The 18,607-nt window shown below is 38.3% G+C and overlaps 1 protein-coding gene across 1 annotated transcript; it reads right to left on the bottom strand.

The window, feature by feature from the left end:
- Positions 1–1,807: 1,807 nt before the first annotated feature.
- Positions 1,808–17,712, bottom strand: Spz6 (Spaetzle domain-containing protein 6). The gene is made up of 8 exons (XM_076312908.1): positions 17,612–17,712; positions 12,471–12,663; positions 12,218–12,335; positions 12,031–12,141; positions 11,368–11,475; positions 9,929–10,195; positions 4,828–5,110; positions 1,808–3,946 (listed from the first exon to the last, which is right to left on the bottom strand). Exons 1-8 carry the CDS (start codon positions 17,630–17,632, stop codon positions 3,839–3,841), a joined length of 1,209 nt encoding a protein of 402 aa, XP_076169023.1. The 5' UTR covers positions 17,633–17,712; the 3' UTR covers positions 1,808–3,838.
- Positions 17,713–18,607: the final 895 nt, after the last annotated feature.

The raw sequence follows: 18,607 nt of genomic DNA on the forward strand, positions 1-18,607 counted from the left end.
ACGAGCGTTTTTCATCGCGTTGTAAATAAATATTGCTATTGAATTTTTCGAGAAAAAAACTAAATTCGATAAAAATTTATTTCCGAGGACTTTGCAACGATGCGTACCGAAGCAGTGAATTTTCTTTTCATTTCGCTTTTAAATTTGTAGATAAACCGTATGCCCCTTCTGCCTCCGTTAAGTTACGGCCCTGTTCGCCGCGATTTGTCTCCAAGATCGTATATCGTATACATTAAATTCAAATGTTTCGACCCATCAGAGCATGATCTTCGATATTCAATTTCAATTATCAAGAAAAAAACAAAGATAAAGTATAATTTAATTCGTACAAAAGGTGACGAATAGAATAAATATAAAACGTTTTATTCGCGTAAAATTTTCATTTCTCGTCAAATCAAAAGGTTTATCCATCGGGCAACGAATAAAAACTTGTTCATCTTTTATTCGTTATTCGAAACTTTTATCCAGAAAAGTTTCTCTCTTTTTCGCTATGAAACGAGTGTACTCGTCCAAAGTTAGGTTAGAAGCTACCATTTCTTCAAACAGACGTTCGTAGTAAGGTAAAATGTAATTTCGGTGAACGCCAATCGGGAAAGCGCTGCTTATACGACCGATCCTGTTAATCGGTTCGCTAGATAGATTTTTCAGCCAAGGTCGTTTGTTAAAAAAAAAAAAAAAAAATAAAACTCTCTCCCGATTATCACCGTTTGTTTTCCATACTCGACGACGAAATAGTCGCGACACGAACCATTTCTAAATTCTTCGGCTCGGGGGTCCCCATAACAAGTGGAATCGCTCGATAACCATGCCCAACAGACACCATGCGATTCTTCGTCTCGCTCGCACGCGCTGTCGCTGCTGCCTCTTGGCCTCGTCTTTCGGTGCTCGGAGTATTGATCCGACTATGCAATACCTACATACGGTTGTGTGTAACGTTGTAAACGGGTAAGGTTGCCTTCGAATCTCGCGAGGAACTGTAAACGACGTTATCCGAACTTAGGCCGCTTGTTTTCGGCCGTTTCGTGCGCTCGTTGCAGTTAAAATGCATAATGCGGGCATTCCATGCGATTACCAAGCGTTGTTGCGTGAAACACGTATCTGGTTGGCGCGCACGAGATCTCGTTTCGTTTTTCAATCTAACTTCCACGAGCACGCGACTTTCTTGAAACCACGTTCCTGCGTTCAATCGAAACGATTCGACGTCGATTATTTTCGACAATACCCGTCGAAATTTCTTCGTTACGCGGTTCTCATCGGTTCTCCATTCGGCCCGATTTCCAAACGGTCGTTACAACGGATTTGAATTTCGAACGCCACCGAACGACGCCTCTCGGGCTAACCTAAACTCCTCCGAATCACCGAACTTGCTCGTATCGTTTTCGCAACGGTATCGGTTGCTTTCGGTTCATGGAAACGTGGGATTTTCGGTCCGGGATGGACCCGAAAGCGGGACATTTCATTAATTTGTAGAGTATACACGGATTTTGTGCCGTTCAATGGAAATAGAGACGGCTATAGCGTACAGGTTTGCGTGTGAGCTTGATTATCTGAGATCTGAAACGTAGAGCTCTCGTAAATTCTCTCGGTATGCAAATTTAGAAGTCGGAGGGTGGGGGGTGGGGAGAGGGAGGTTGCGCTTAGTTTCATTGATTTTTCGTCTGTATTTTTTTCTCCGTTTAAAAGGTTATGGAGGGGGTGGGAATGGGAGAATTTTGTACGAAATAACTGCAATGGTGAAATCTAAGTACAAATTTTTTTTTACATGAGAAGATTATCTTGTATGGGTTTTCTTGTTACGGTGTTTTGTAATAATTTATTTGTCTGTGTTATTTCGAAAAAAAGATGGTAATACACAAAATACGTGAACGGTACGGATAAGAATTTTTCTCGTCACATTTGTAAATTTACTACGCGATACCAACGTTACGAATTACACGCTAAATAATTTAAAATGGAAACGAAAGTACAGATTCTTTTTACACACACACTTAAACGTAGCTACTTCGTATCGTTAGTTAGTGTAACGTTAAGAAAATAATGAAAGAACGTTTGTTTGCATTGGGTAGTTTCGAAGTTCAACGTACGCCATTTTAAGAACGAACATGAAACACGCTTTGCCCTGAGAAACGAGTTACAATTGTTTATATACGTCAGCGGACAATCTTCCAACGTTCGCGTTACAAGTTACAAATACTATATTCAAAACGATGGCCGGTGTGGTGCTTTGTAAATATTACTTACGAAAAAAAATTTGCACACGTTTGCTTCATTTGTTCGATCGTTGGGATTGGAAATAACGAAACAAATAGGAAGAAATCTCCTCACAAGGGGATCGCGTTAAGTATTACGCGTCATTTTAACCAGACTTCGTAAATGGATAAAGAATTAACAAATATTCGACATCTGGTTTTAACGGTTTGCTACGAAACTCGATAGTTTTCGAGATATTAAACAACGGAGATCATAATCTACCGCCAGTTGATACGCCACAAGTATTTATGACTCCACAAGTATTCATGACTTTACGAATATTTATATCATCAGTATTTATGACATCACAATTTTTTCAAGTGAGACGATGAATAACTTCCATTAGCTGCAATTTGAACAGAATGTAAAGAAGAAAAAAAAACTTAGTATAGGCATGAGGGATTCGAACCGAAACCACACGGTTGGAAATCCACGACCGTAGCCAATGAGCTACAGATTCGATCAAAAAAAGAAATTATATTACAAGGACTTACGGTACTAGAAGGTGAATCGCGATGTTGCTTAATACTTCGTAAAACTTCCAAATAAATATTCAACCAGGGATTACATATTATTTAATTTTCCATTTACTCACGAAGTACCATTATAATCGGCACGTGACACGGCACGTGGTCACCTTCTAAATAGCGTTTAGAACGTTTCCCACCTACTATGAGTAAAAAGGTCGCGGGTGTTCGTGTCCTCGAAACTTTTTTCAATATTTTCAAATATAGTATAAATAACTTTTCAGGATAGTAAATTCCAATTAATTTTCGCAATATTTCCGCATCGATCTTATCGAAATTACCAAGTACAACGATAAATATAAATATGTATATGTATATTCTACCGTAATTAATCGAACAGCGTATTTACCGATAAAAATGCGCATTCCAGAAGTACGAAACGGTTGCACGATACCGTTAATTATGAAGAAGGAAAAAAAGAAAACAGAGAGAGAGAGAGAGAGAGAGAGAGAGAGAGAGAGAGAGAGAGAGAGAGAGAGAGAGAGAGAGAGAGAGAGAGAGAGAAAAGAAAAAAAAACAAATCTTAGTAACAACGCGCGTCGATGTAAAATGCACACGCGTATGCATTTCACGCTCGCGACAACGGTATTTCTTCAGTCTTAAGGTGCACAATGTTGCAAATTCGGTACAATAAAGTTATTACCTCGTATTAAAGCTAGTGGATTAATCGCATCCGGGTCGTTCCGTTCTATTTATTTACGATATATCGCGTACACGTAACGGAGAGAAAAATAAGATTCCGTAACATTGCAAAATGCAATCCATCGGGGTACTGAATCCGATAAACGAACCAATGCAGACCTTGAACATTGTGTAACGTTTGTATCATTTTTTACGCGAGTCTTACAAAACTTCTTTTTTTTTTCCTTTTTTCTTAAGCACTGACGTATACATTATAAAACATGTTCAACATATCGGATCGATGCTCCGGTTAAAAAACTTTTGGAAGCGTCTTATCTCTGACTCGGAAATCTGCAATTTGCGAGCCGCTTATCACGAACGTGTCTCTTTCCTTCATCCTCGACTTGGCACGCCCAATCTGACCTTTTCCCACGTTTCGATCACAATTCAACGTTAGACCCACTTCGACGAACGTACCGATTGAAGTAGTCGGGACGCCAGCACTTACAGCTACCTGGTACCAGGAACCAGTCGTAGTACAATCTTACCTGAAACACACGTTACGAACATAATCGAGGTTAAGTTGATAAAGCAACGCAACCAGCACCGATAATATTTCTTTCGTTCAACAACGTTCTCGACACTGTTCACTTCGACTTCGGTTCTTTGTTTCGTTGTCCTCTTCGAACTGACGAAAACATTCTCCAACCATTGCTTCGCGTATTGATAAACAGCGGTACCGATTTTCAACACCCTACCGTTAGATAATTGCGTACGTTTAACTACGACTACTGCACATGACACACACTTCTATTGTGTCTAACCACGATAAAGACGCACAATTTTATCAATATACAACTGTATCGTTACACGCGTTACATCGCGTTCTAGAAATGTTTTAAATGACGATGAACAGCTGTTAGTCGTCGACGGGACAACTAACAAATGGTTTCGGAGATTTCGAAGAAATACGACGAAGAGTTCCTCGTTCGCTAATTTCTTTATATTATAATTTAAAAATAAAACTAACGAGTTTGTCGTTAAATTGACGGGAATCACTTTTATCCACTTTTTTCCTGAAAATTTAATCTCTTCTGGAAATTCAATTTTTTCTCAAAATTTAATTTTTTCTGAAAATGCAATCTTTCCTGAAAATTTAATTATTTCTGAAAACTTAATTTTTTCTGAAAACTCAATCTTTTCTGAAAATTTAATTTTTTTTTGAAAACTTAACTTTTTTTGAAAATGCAATTTTTTCTGAAAATTTAATTTTTCTTCCACGACGCAATGCAAAATACTCGCGTGTACATTCGAATGTGGATTTGTGCGTAACGTGTGTAAACGAAGGAATGGGTTTTCATAGTGGTTCGGGGCGCTAAAATACCTAGACACGTTCCTGTGGAGAGTATTAACGTTCTAACTCGATTACCTGGAAGCAGCCCATTTCGTCCACACCATCACAATGGTGCTGCTGCTGCGATCCAGCGTTGTTACGAGCCTCGTTTTCGCCAGCGCGTTTCTGCAAATATTGCTGATAGTTTTGGAAATCGTGAACAGGGGGCGGCGAACCAACAGCGTCCCTGAGCCCGCTGAACCGGGAGTTTTGATTCTCCTCTAGGACCGTGTCCGGATAGAAGATCTCTGCCACGAGTAGACTGGTCCATCTTGGTGAAGATAAACAACCACCGTCCAGATAGTGACACCTCGATTGCCTGTGAGGAATTTAAATCGATGGATTAAACATTTTACCCTTAGGGGGCGGGGAAGGGGCGAGTGTGAGTAAAAATATTTTAGGTTAAGGTAAAAGAAATTTTCGACAATTTTTTCATAATATAAAACCTCAAATTTTTCGTCACTTTTCATATATATAGATTTTTTAATATTCCAAAATATAAATTGTTTTTTTTTTGTTACAATTTATCAACTTTTCGAGAAGTAATAAACGTTATTCTCCTTAGACCTTCGAGTTCTCTTTACATTTGAGAGAAATCAAAAAATCGCGTATTATCGTTAATTTTATACTTTTTAAACAGGATTTAAGTACGTAAGATGCGTATAAATTATAAAAAGATTCAGTTTGATTTTTTATATTAGATCGACATAAAAAAATTTATTGAATTTTGAAGTTCGTGATTCACGCGATAAATTATGTTCAGTCGATCAACTGTGCTAGGTTGTTCATTAAGTTTTATCGTTCGATAAAAGTCAATATATGATAAAAATTCAATAAGTTTTATCGAACGATAAAAAATTTGGATTATCAGAATATCCTCTTAAGCGACTTGTTGGATCTGCGTGGTGAACTTCTAGGCGGTCCTAACGGAGAACTGCATAATCAATGTATAATACGATAAGCCCTCGTTAAAACATCGCGTCTAAACTCTCGATAAAACGTATCGAATCATCTCCAACATTGTTTATGTTATTCAACTCCAACGATCGATAACTGTGAATTTAAAACCGGTTTTAAAACTTTTAAGCCCCCTTCCCCCACCATTGATACCAACTAAGCATTGTTATAATACATTTCTCATCGTATCTTCATGAAAGTATTATCAATGGATTGGTGAAATTGTGCCGTGAAAGACAAGTCCAAACACGACCTAATTCGGATCATTTTTAATTACAAGCTACAAAAAATTTTGGCGGCGCTAAATTAAAGTATGTTAGAGGAAGGAGTGAACGGAAATATAAGGAAGTGGGGATAAGCGTTTCATCCCGGGCCTGCTAGTGGACTCGTCAGTAAGGCATCCTAGCAGGCCCTGCCTTATACGCCGGGACATTGGAAGATCGGTAAGAGGTCGTATATATAGCGATCGGAGCAGGTACGGGAACTTGCGGGAAACGGTTGGTGGTGAGTTTCCCTCTGGTGGCAAGCGTGGGTAGTGCCGCCACAAAATTTTTCAAAATTGATTCGTAAAACGTATAAAAAGAAATTGGTTCGAACACGGTCGTGTTTGGGCTCGTTTTCATCGGGAGAATCTCGCCAATTCGTTGATAATACTCTCGCGAAGATACGATGATAAATAAACAAACATAAACAATTTTTGTTTGCATTAACACGTGCCACCAATACCATTTTAGAGCTCACTATTGCACATTATTGATATTCCTCGTTGAACGATTCGTACGTGGCCGTGTCTCGACTCAATATACAAAAAGTCGCTTTCAGGAACAAATTCGCCACCATTCCTCCTTAAAGCGTCCAGAGCGAATACGTTTTAACGAAGCCGTATATGCATAACCTACATAAGTAACTGCGCTTCGCGATAGATATGTACGAAACAAGTTTGTCGACATGTACCTGATCCAGGTACATACGGTACAATTACGTCAACGTAGTCATACTTGTACAGTTTCGAACTTTCTTGATACGGATATATTCGTCATAATCGCCGTGTAACGTACTCGCGCACGACTATATCCGTCGCAAGATGTTATGCGATTAAAATCCCCCCCTACACACCGAATCGTGTCTGCGATGTGGGGCGCATACGTAATGCGACACAGTGAAGGTCTCTAAGCTTCGGAGGTTATGTTGCGCAACATTAGCACTTTTGGCGCCAACGAGGGCACCACACGAAGTGTTGCTCGCCAATTCCAACGAAACTTCGTGGATAGATAAAAACTCGCGTGAAATATTTGCCTGTTCGATACCCTCGATTATGTTTGCTCATACGCTCGGTAGTTTATCCATTATCAAACGATAAAGATAGTGGTCCGTGCGCTACTTCCGTGATTACACCCAGTTCGATCCACTACTACAGATACAGGTTCGAGAATGTGCATACGGACCCTCGATTGGAACAATGGGCGCCACCGATCTCGTCCAATCGAAAACCTCTCGTGTTTTTTATGTACTGTGCGCTGATGAGAATTTGACCTCTAGAGGGAAGCACGAATCTAATTGGCACCCCAATCATCATCGGAAGATTTGAATTTTGCGCTATTTTTAAAACGTCAAAAAAAAAACAAATATCAAGATTACTTAAACCGATTGAGTTTTATTCGAAAAGTAAATCGACCGGTGATGATTGGGACACTCTCTATTGCGGAGTTCTTATCTGATTGTCAATAATTTTGGAAAAAGATCGGTGGTCTGTAAAAAAAATCCGAGGTGGCCATTTGGAAGACATCGGGTTCCATTACTAACTCCCAAGTTTGTACTTTTAAATAAAAGAAACAATATCAAGATCACTCAAACTGTACGAGTTTTATTCGAAAAGTAAATCGACCGGTTACGTTTGGGACACCCTGTAGAAAGAAGTACGAATTGCATCCGGTCGAAAAGCTCTCGTGTCTTTTACGTACTGTTCGCTTATGAAAATTTGACCTCTAGAAGCAAACACGAATCGTATCGGGTCAGACGTTTTAGTCAGCCTGCGGAGGCCTGCGATTCAACAAAGATCACTCGACACTGTTCTCATTCCCCTCGAACATGATACTAGATTCCCCTGAATCTGGGAATCATCCTCCCAGCTATAGCATGGGCAGCAGAATCGTTCGAACTGGCTTCGAAAAAACTTGCCCGTACCATCACGGATCCACGAACGCCACCAGCAGTGAAACGGCCCCTTCCTAAGCACGCGATGCGCATAACATTACAATGCAATCGACATAGCGACGCACGTGTCAATCATTGGGATGAAATGTTAGCCGCGTTTATAGCAGTACGGACAAGTTTTTTCGTGGTTGGTATACGTGTGTATAATGGTACCATCGCAATTGAAACGATGGTCCAACGATTATTGAATTTTTTTTCTTTACACCGTTTCATCAATTCGTATTAAATATACAGTTTTAAAGTTTTAAAAACACGTGCTTTTTTTAAAATTTTCCGCTATTGTATTTTCAAATACAATTAATGAATTTTCCGTGGTATTATGTGTAAAAATAAAAAAGAAAACATTTCTGGAATGACTAAGCGATTGAAAAAAAATTGAGAACGAACAAGTTACGATTTATTCGAATCCCTCGGTTTCGTTCGTTTGTTATCTTGTATTTTGTAATCGTTTACTTCGCGTCGAGTAATTTCTCTTCTTATCGGGTAGTTCATTTGGAAGGGAAATATTTAATATACTTTGTATTAGGATTCGTGTAGGCGGTCTGTAATTGTAAAAATATTCAGAATTGTGAACGTATACGATAAATGCAACAATGTTACAAGCACGATGTTTTTTAGAAACGTCGTTAGTTTAATAGATGTTTAATCGTTTTTACAATCGGTGCCACTCGGATATTCGCGATGCTCGAAACACGTTTCTAATTAAAACATTTCGATATGTATCCCGAGGAATATAATTAAATAATTGTTTTTTTATTCCAATGAAGAAACAAATTAGTGGGGCGTGAAGTAAACGATTACGAAATCTCGTTTCCTGCATATGTCCAAACAAATTGCATGGTGAAAAAATCCTGACACGACTGGACTCGAGAATCCACGTCACACGATTGAAAAGTTTCGAGCGTAGCCGCTGGCCAACCGTTCCACTTGGAATAACAGTGTTGTCATACCTACTTGCTGAACCAACAGACGGGACACGATCTTTATTGTTCAATATCTCGTAAACCATTGGGTGTGAAAGTAAACCGTCGAACGTGTGTCAAATATTTGTCAACATTCCATCTGTTTCACCTATCAATGTTTCGTTAAAATCGAACGTTTCGTATGATTTCCTCGTAAACAAGAGTGGATCAATCTTAATTTTTTAATTCAACGCTCAAGATTATGGAGAAAAAATTTTGTTCGTTTCTGAAAAGAACGTATGTTTGTACAAACGACCTTCCAATTTTTTCCTAATTTTGTTTAATATTTAGACCTATAAACTTAGTCTTACGTATAGAAATACACTTGCTAAATTTATTTAAAAAGTATGTTTAATATTCTCACAGACTGCGTTATTTTTTCTTCGTAAAATGTGTATACACTTTTTCTTTAATAACATGGAATTCTTTCCCAATAATTTACTATTTCTAATTAAGTTAATTTTTTTCATATCTCATGGACTATATTCGTAATTATTTCTCCACAAAGTGTACGTACACATTTTCTCTAACACCTCGAAATTTTTTTCCCGATAATTTACTATTCCCAATTAATTTAATTCTTTTTACATCTCATGGACTATATTCGCAATTATTTTTCCACAAAGTGGAGATATACACTTTCTCTAATACCTCAAAAAATTTTTTCCCAATAATCTAACATTCTCGCTACATTTTTAATTATTTCCCTGCAAAAAGTGTGCACAATTTTCCTCGATCCGATACCGTTTCTCTATTTCTAAAAATTTCAGAGAAGGGCCCCTCGAAGTAATGTGCTCGTGGCGCCGATGAGCGTAGAGCCGTCGTTGCTCTCAAGATTGGAAAGTTCAGCGTACGTTGTACGCGGAAATGCCCGTGATCGTGCCCGCAGTAGGCCAATAGGCGTTCACCGCGCGCGCTGCGGCGATCGACTGAACATTCGTGAGCGCTCGCGACGCCCGAGGAATTAAATCACAATGATGTGAACGGTATGCACCGTGTCTTACATGCATCTGGTGACTTCGATTGTCTGCGTGAAGTAACCCTCGTACGGTATCTGGACCACGTAGCGCCATACCCCTTGATAGTTCTTGGCGAACACCGGCGTCGCGTATTCCACTTTGGCGGGACAAGGAGTCGGCGGGCCGGTGTACTCGGTTTTTTCTTGCGCAGGGGTTCGTTGACGGTACTCGGGGGTTGGTGGCTCGTCCCGACGCTCGGCCGCCGAGGTAGCGAGTGGTTCACCCTGTATGGCTTTGTACAGCATGCAGACCCTTGGATGTAAAGAAAACAATAGTTAAATTGCGTTTGGAAAATCAGTCAGACTCCTCCATATAAAATATATATATATAGTCATCTAACGAAAAACGCTCAAAACTTTTTACTTCGCCCATTATATATATATATATTGTTCAACAAGTTTTTCATTTGTAAGAATTGTAAGAAACGCAACTGTAAATATACGAACGAGTCGATAGATCTACATGAAACTTCACACACGTTCGTTAAACAGTGGTACCATCTTTAGAAAAATAAAACGACGAACCTAATAGCTTTATTTCTTATCGAACAACAAGACTTATTAAGCAACCTATTATATATATGTATATTGGTTTGGACTACTTTTACTTGTAAACGATGAAAAGATTCTTCTTTATCGCGATACCGGCAGTTTGAGCTACCACGGAAAGACCACGCGTGGGTCCAAATGGACCCGTAACTTAAGCACGCTCGCGCAAATATTTCGAACGAAGATTCTATCGTTTTATCGTATTTTTTTTCATTGCTATGGAAAGCCGAACTAACGGTACGGTTGAGCGATGCAAACGACACTCTGGGTCCGAGAAGACCCAGACGTGGTTAAACGTTGCCCTTTGTGACGATTTCGAAGGAAAATGGGTGGTGCGAATGGTAAATCCCGCTTTCGAGTAATTATTTCTACCCCGGATACAAGAAAGGAAATCGTTTCTACCACTGTTTGTGTTTACACGCGGTGAGAGCGATCTTTATCGGTCACGAGGTTAAAATCGTTACCTTCCCCGGTTTCGAGCAAACGATTCTCTTGGAAATGGAAACTACAGTGGTACGTTGTGAATATGGATAAAATTCTGATCTATGAAAGAATGTTTCCTTCGAAGGTGTAATCGAATGAAAAAGAGTTACGTTCGGTATTTGTTTCTTCTGCATCCGAGTATTTATTTCTCGCACCACGACTGAGAAATGTTTCGTGTGCACACTACTGGGTGGTCGTTGATGATATTTATTTCGCGATAATAAATTTCACCGGAAGAATCCACGAATAGAAAACTCGTCAAACGACTAATCACGTTTAAACGAAACTTTACCGATGAGTCCACTATCTAGGAAATTGGAAACGTTGTTAGGAAATTTTTTCGTAACAATAATTTCCTTTTGACGCTATTATTGTTATAATTTTTCAACGTACACTCCTGCGCCATTCTCACAGAATTTCCGACCATTTCGAAGCGAGTCCAGGCTCATCTCCGAGTCGGAGGATCGTTTACTTCTGCTCCGTTTTTCGTCAGTGTCGACACTGTAATCGAGAAAAGACAAGATGTTGGAAGAAGTGATCAGATCGGCAAAATTAATAAATTTTATAAATAATATCCTGCAATAATAATGTTCGGGAATCAGATATTCGAATCGGGTAACTTGAATAAAAAGAATGCTCTGTAGCGAAATGTTGGGTAAACCTTTTGTCAATTTTATCAATAGGTATAAATAGATACTTATTTAAATATAAATTAAATATAAATTAATGTCTTCTTAGGAATTCATAAACACGAAGCAATGAATAAATGGTTAATATTTTCAACATTGTACTTTAAAGTAGCGATTTTTTCGTTTCAATTATAAACGATAATTTATAAATTATTTACGAATTAGAGACATTATTAAACAGTGAATTATTCAACAGTGAACATTGGTGAAATATCCACAAGTAATTTACTCACGAATTTTGGGAATAGGACTGGCTACTTTTGGCAGTTTCGATAATTTATAAATTATTTACAAATTAGAGACATTATTAAGCAGTGAATTATTCAACAGTGAACATTGGTGAAATATCCACAAGTAATTTACTCACGAATTTTGGGAGTAGGACTGAACCGTGGCGACCTTTGGCAATGAATCGTCAGCTTTGAGTATCGGTAGGGCTTTGCTCAAGAACTTGAGGGTATGATTCTTCAACAAGGCACTGCAAATGAAAGATCATCGTGTAAACGTGTAACACACACGAAATAACGGGATTAACGACAGTGTTCTATGCTTACAATGGATACGAGGATCCGTTAAAATACTGATTCATTGGATTCCGTGGGATGTAGCCTTTGTTAAGGTCACCGCAAATGTTGTGTACAGAAACGAAGCCCTTTCCCTGCTTGCCGGTATCTGAAATCGTTCGTTGTATCGATTACGAGCCGACCGTGAGGATTGTTTCTTTACTTTTTTTTTTATTTAAAATCGAGGATCGTGGGTTGGTCCCACATCGGTGAAAATAAGTGGTACGGAGTTTGAAATGCGTACCATAACACTCTTTGTCGCTGTCTATATAAGGCGGTGGCCTCACTTTAGGCGGTTCGGCATTGGGTGACTTCACGAAAGCGTAATAACCTTCCGGTGGCTCGTTCGATTCCGAGGTCGAATCGTCTTCGTTTGGCTTCGCTGGCTTCGTTTCGTGGTATTCGTCGGCGAACGACGATACGCACAACAGTATCAACTAAAAAGTCACTTTCTATCGTCAAGCACTTTATACACATCGGTTACGTACTGTTATTTCGTATATACTAATTGTAAGTGTAGTGCAGTTATTTCGTATATACTACAATAGTGTAACTATTTCGTATATACTAGAGTAATGTAGCTTTTTCGTGTATACTATAATAGTGTAGTTATTTCGTATATACTAGAGTAATGTAGCTTTTTCGTGTATACTATAATAGTGTAGTTATTTTGTATATATTAGAGTAATGTAGCTTTTTCGTATATACTAGAGTAATGTAGCTTTTTCGTGTATACTAGAGTAATGTAGCTTTTTCGTATATACTAGAGTAATGTAGCTTTTTCGTATATACTAGAGTAATGTAGCTTTTTCGTGTATACTAGAGTAATGTAGCTTTCTCGTATATACTAGAGTAATGTAGCTTTTTCGTATATACTAGAGTAATGTAGCTTTTTTGTATATACTAGAGTAATGTAGCTTTTTTGTATATACTAGAGTAATGTAGCTTTTTTGTATATACTACAATAGTGTAGTCATTTCGTATATAGTACAGTAATGTAGCTTTTTCGTATATACTAGAGTAATGTAGCTTTTTTGTATATACTACAATAGTGTAGTCATTTCGTATATAGTACAGTAATGTAGCTATTTCGTATATACTACAATAGTGTAGTTATTTCGTATATACTAGAGTAATGTAGCTATTTCGTATATACTACAATAGTGTAGTTATTTCGTATATACTAGAGTAATGTAGCTTTTTCGTGTATACTATAATAGTGTAGTTATTTTGTATATACTAGAGTAATGTAGCTTTTTCGTATATACTAGAGTAATGTAGCTTTTTCGTGTATACTAGAGTAATGTAGCTTATTTGTATATATTAGAGTAATATAGCTTTCCGTATATACTAGAGTAATGTAGCTTTTTCGTATATAATACACTGCACTACTTGTAAGTAGATTTTTTAACGTTTCCAAGGTCATCGCTACCACTTCTCCGTGTCGACCTTGATGGCGCCGATATTTCTTCTCCTTAGCATGCTAGCTTCTCCAATTGAGAGTACAGAGTAAACACACTTATGGCAATGCGATTCAGCGAGCCACACATTTTTTCACGTAGAACCGTGTACTCGTTCGTGCGTATTGTTCGACGGTTTCGTTTTTCTCGATGCAATTTGGAAAACTGGCCAATAAAAATAAAGAAATTGTTTAAACGACGCTTCCGAATTTCCAACTTCGCCCCAAGTGTCATCGATTCTTCAATTATCCAAAATAATGGGAAATTCAACGAAACTCAAATTCTTGCAGTATTGATTCTCCCTTTCCATTGTTCGGTGTATTCGCACCTGACGATCTACATAAATTTTCACCGTGATTCCAAGAGTATAATTCTCAAAACGTAATTATCCAACCGTTTACAAGATGTCGGTAAATTTCTGATCCCGTGGCATTAATTTCCATCGTAATTTAGACTACACAGCTATTAATACTGCTCTGAAACAAGACTACTACATATTAGTAATTTTTGTAACTCGTGTTTCGATCAGTGTGACCATTTCCATCGTAATTTGGACCACAGAAGTGCTCTAAAATACCACTACTATACGTTAGTAACCGGAATACGAAATTACTAATCTCTAGTAGTCGTGTTTTAGAGCAGCGTTAGTAGTTCTCGTACTCTAACTTACGACGGAACTTAACACTGCTCTAAAACATCGTTACCAAATATCAAGAATCGTCGTAACTCGTGAGTTATCGAATCACCGAGATGGGTCGTCAATTTTCAGTTTCGTCCAAAAAATAACTCAACGATCGCTCTTACACCGCGCCTATCCCGACACCTGACGCTCCTAGACAATGATCCGAGGCGTTGTCCCACGGGAACTGGGTATAACCTCGTTCGTTGTTTGGTCTACCAGGTCTGTCGATGATCCATCGGCTCTACGCGTGTTTCGATCTTACAAGGCATTCTCCGTTAGTAAGGGTACGTCGTATCGTATTCGGCCTTAACGGTACTCGGTCCACGCTCCGTGGACTATTAATACTCGGGACTATAGTCTTGCACGCTGGACTGCCCCACTAAGAGTACGCGTCGCTCCGCTGGCCGTTACATTCTTTCGGCTCCTTAACGCTCAGGAATTTCGAGGATAAAAATCATCACCGTGGACAATTATTGGGCCCGTCGGGCCCCCCGTCTATTAACGCTTTTACCTATACTTTTTCTCACCGCGTACAAAGCCGACAATTATCTCGTTCTCGCTAATAGCACATAAACAAGATTCACCGAGATTTTTATAAATAAACCAAGTGTACATGTACGTGTACAAATATAATTAAGGAGATGTGTCAAGCCTAATCTATAAATCGAATTAAACAGAACCTACAGATGTATATGTGTGTGTGTGTTACATGTTATATATATTATTTATATTAGTTATTGTTATTTGTTATATATATACACATACATATACATACACTTTTATATATATATATATATATATATATATATATATATATATATATATATATACACACAGTGATACAGAAGTAGACTAAAGATACGAGTTAAATAATATTGTAACTCGAGGGATAAATTTGTTTACATTAATTTTATCAGCACGATTTTTCCGTATATGACGAACTTCCCAATCGTCGTTGGAGCCTTCTCCTCGATGGAGTTGCTAACGATGTAGGATCTTCATTCGTTCGAGATCTTTACTCGATCTACAAGAGCGATCGCTCTATTCTTTTTTCCAGCTGTTCTAGTCTCTGGACGGTTAACCGCGAAGAGCGGCGGTGAGTTCTCAACTGTTCGATGCACGAGAGTGTGTTCATCCTTTCGTGATAAAATAATATTACACGGTGCCGCGACTCCGGTATAATTACATCAAATAAATTATTCGATTGGCCTGACAACTACACGAGTACGATCGTATACTACACGAGTTTATGAATAATTTTTTCTCATTACTCGGGATAAATTATACAATTAATGGTCGGCCTCAACCAAAGATGGGCGAAAAGGTATAACAATTCGATGTTCATTGAACCGAACGGTAAAATTCTTATTTGTTCGTTGTAATATATTTCATTCCGTGACACATATACTAAATGTTATTTAACGAGTAAGGTACAAAAAAATTTTTTCGTTCTCAAAATTTCATCATCTTCGGAGCAAAGACGATTAGATGTAATCTTGGAACGTAGTTAACATTATTATCGAAAACGTACCAATATATATGTAGTTACGAACGAAATGAAGATTACGATTCTTGTGTGCGTCAAATTAATTAATCGATTCGCAAAAGTGTCATTAGTTTTGATAACATCTCGCGAGATTGATTAACTTCGTATTTCTATCGTTGTTAAAGCAGAAATGTTTCTCAATGATATATTATTAACTCGTTTCTGGAAATATGTACGTACACCTAACCTCATTACACCGAAGATTACTTAAAACGAGAAGTCGAGAACGTTAAACAATAAATTTGTTTCGAACGGTCGTTAATTATACGATTATTTACTGCATTGATAATTATCAAGAGTTATTGTTAACTATTCTCTTCACTTGTGTAAAATGTCACGAATTACAAGTTTTAACATATTTGAAAACGTCTCGTTTCTTCAAACGTTTATCGTAGACTGTCAACGACCTCATCGATAAATATACACGTTAAAATTGATTTCCGTATCTATGAATACTTGCTAATTAATACCCACGGTGCACAGTTTGATTAAATCGCCATCTAGCGGGGTTTGCTGGAAGTTCAATACTTTTCCACGCATATGAAATATAATTAAGGAGAACGGTTACTTAGTGGATAGTTGATGAGAGTAAAACATAATTAATAAGAACGGTCGCTTACTATTAATTAGTGTAAGATTGTTGTTGCCAAGCGAACGAGAGATTTACTATCAAAATGCATCCTTTCGTACCGATCGTTCGAATTACCGTTTCATTTATTTATATTCGTGTAAATAATTCCGAAATAATTTTTTTTTAAATTTCAAACGATTAACTCGTTGTTATCGACCGTAATGATACAAATTAAAGGGTTCTAAGGTTTTTCACAATAATCTTACATTTAATCCGTGAATAAGTGTGCCAAGGTGATTCTTCTCCACGACACAAGTGGAAAATCTAAAATAATATTTTTCTTTACGAGAAAATCGATTTTGAAAATGCGTGATCGCGTGCGCGTTCGTTTGAAGCGCGGATGGTTCAACGGATCGCGTTCGATTTGACGCGAAGCGACGTTCAAAACGACGAAAAAGGTTACTTTTCCCGGCGTGACGTTTATTACGCATTTGCGTAACGGTATTACTTTATACCGGTTCCCCGCGATTACTGAATACGGGACATTTCTATAATAAGCATCAACTAGCGTTAGTGTAATGAATTTATCGGGTTCTTCCCGCTACCTTTGATTTATGATGCGCGCGCATCTCGCGCCCAATTCTATACGAAGCACGTAAATTTCAGATCGGAAACTCGTTGCGAATAATACACGATAAATCCGGCCAGCGAACTTTGAATACGTTTGAATGGTCGCTTCCTACGAATATAATACGACTACAAACTCGTCTATGAGAACGATCAACGGAACATCGATTTCGATCGATCAGAGCGAAGATTTTATCATTAATATTTTTAAACGAACAATTCGAACTCGATTTCCCAAGAATTCGCCGTTCAATGGATACGTGCACGTTGTATCTCGTTATCGTTGCGTTAGATTTACCGTAACGAATTTTTATATTATTATTTAAATGGGAGGTAGTCGATGGGAAGAAGTTTATTTTGATTGTACGCGATTTGAAACGATTGGGTGCAACGAGTGTAATTGTGTGGTATCTCTGTTAACTTTGAAAAACTTTCGCGCTCGGCAAGTTTTTTGATGTGAAAAAAAAAATTTTTAATACAAAATTTGTTTTCAACTTACGATAAACGTTCGAAATTCCATCGCGGTATCCTTTTTTTCTTCTTCGTAGCAGAGGCGAACTGTACAGGACTCAAAATCGGAGGCTTGTTTCAGGGATGTCTCGTGACCAGTCGACGGTCATAGCAAAACTGAACACATTGAACCCGCGCTATGGTATAAGGAGCTACCTGCCTTCGGTCGTGTACTCGTCACCACCAAAGGTACGCGCGAGCCATCCTACGTCGAATCACACTTCAAGAAACCCCGTACGTTTATCGTTCCTTTCAGCACTTTTCAACATTCGTTAACGTCTACAAAAATTTAAAGCTTCCGGTCTGAACGGTCTCCACCGAATCTAACTTTTCGAAAAATCGAATCAAACGTGCCGCTACTTCGCCTTTCGAGATAACCTATAGACTTAATCGCAGCCGAAAATAAAAATTTGTGCTAACATTGAAAAGCATTGCCGATACGATAAACGATAAAATTGAAATGAAATTTTGGATCGATTTCTCTACTACTACGTTAAAATGAACAATCGGCGAAATTGTTATTATCCCGTACGAGTTATTATTAAATAAAGAAGAGATTTTACATGTTAAGAAAAAGGTATGTACGCTGTTGCGCGCCGCCTGACTGTTGCGCATGCGCACGCGTCACTGACTGAAGATAGAAACGAAGATAGCGGGAAACGATCATAACAGACGAGGACGCGAGCACTCTGTGTCCTCGTCTTCGAACAGTCGCTGGTCATGATTGTAACTGTCGTAGCATTCCAATATAATCGTCACTTTCCAGATACAACGTAATCTCTGAACGGGTTCTGTTCTACAACGAAGACGAGGGAATGGGTTCATGGTTATTCAACAGCTTATAAAAATATAACGAATAGTTTTTCTTTCAGGATCACGCTTCTCCGTTAATACGATGTCAACCTGCTATCGATTAATATCGCAACGATGTTGTTAAGCAGAGTGCGATGATCTTTTTAAGCGGGTAATTTCCCGATTACTCGAA

Source organism: Ptiloglossa arizonensis, chromosome 5 (genome assembly GCF_051014685.1).
Source record: "Ptiloglossa arizonensis isolate GNS036 chromosome 5, iyPtiAriz1_principal, whole genome shotgun sequence".
Classification (NCBI taxonomy): Eukaryota; Metazoa; Arthropoda; class Insecta; order Hymenoptera; family Colletidae; genus Ptiloglossa; species Ptiloglossa arizonensis.

What these genes read in the sequence shown, in the direction of transcription:
- Spz6 (XM_076312908.1), bottom strand. Translation starts at nt 17,632, where the DNA reads ATGGAATTTCGAACGTTTATC. An exon ending in CAGCGACAAAGAGTGTTATG is followed by an intron (nt 12,336 to 12,470) that starts GTACGCATTTCA and finishes GAACGATTTCAG; the next exon opens with ATACCGGCAAGCAGGGAAAG. An exon ending in TGTGAGAATGGCGCAGGAGT is followed by an intron (nt 10,196 to 11,367) that starts GTACGTTGAAAA and finishes TTTACATCCAAG; the next exon opens with GGTCTGCATGCTGTACAAAG.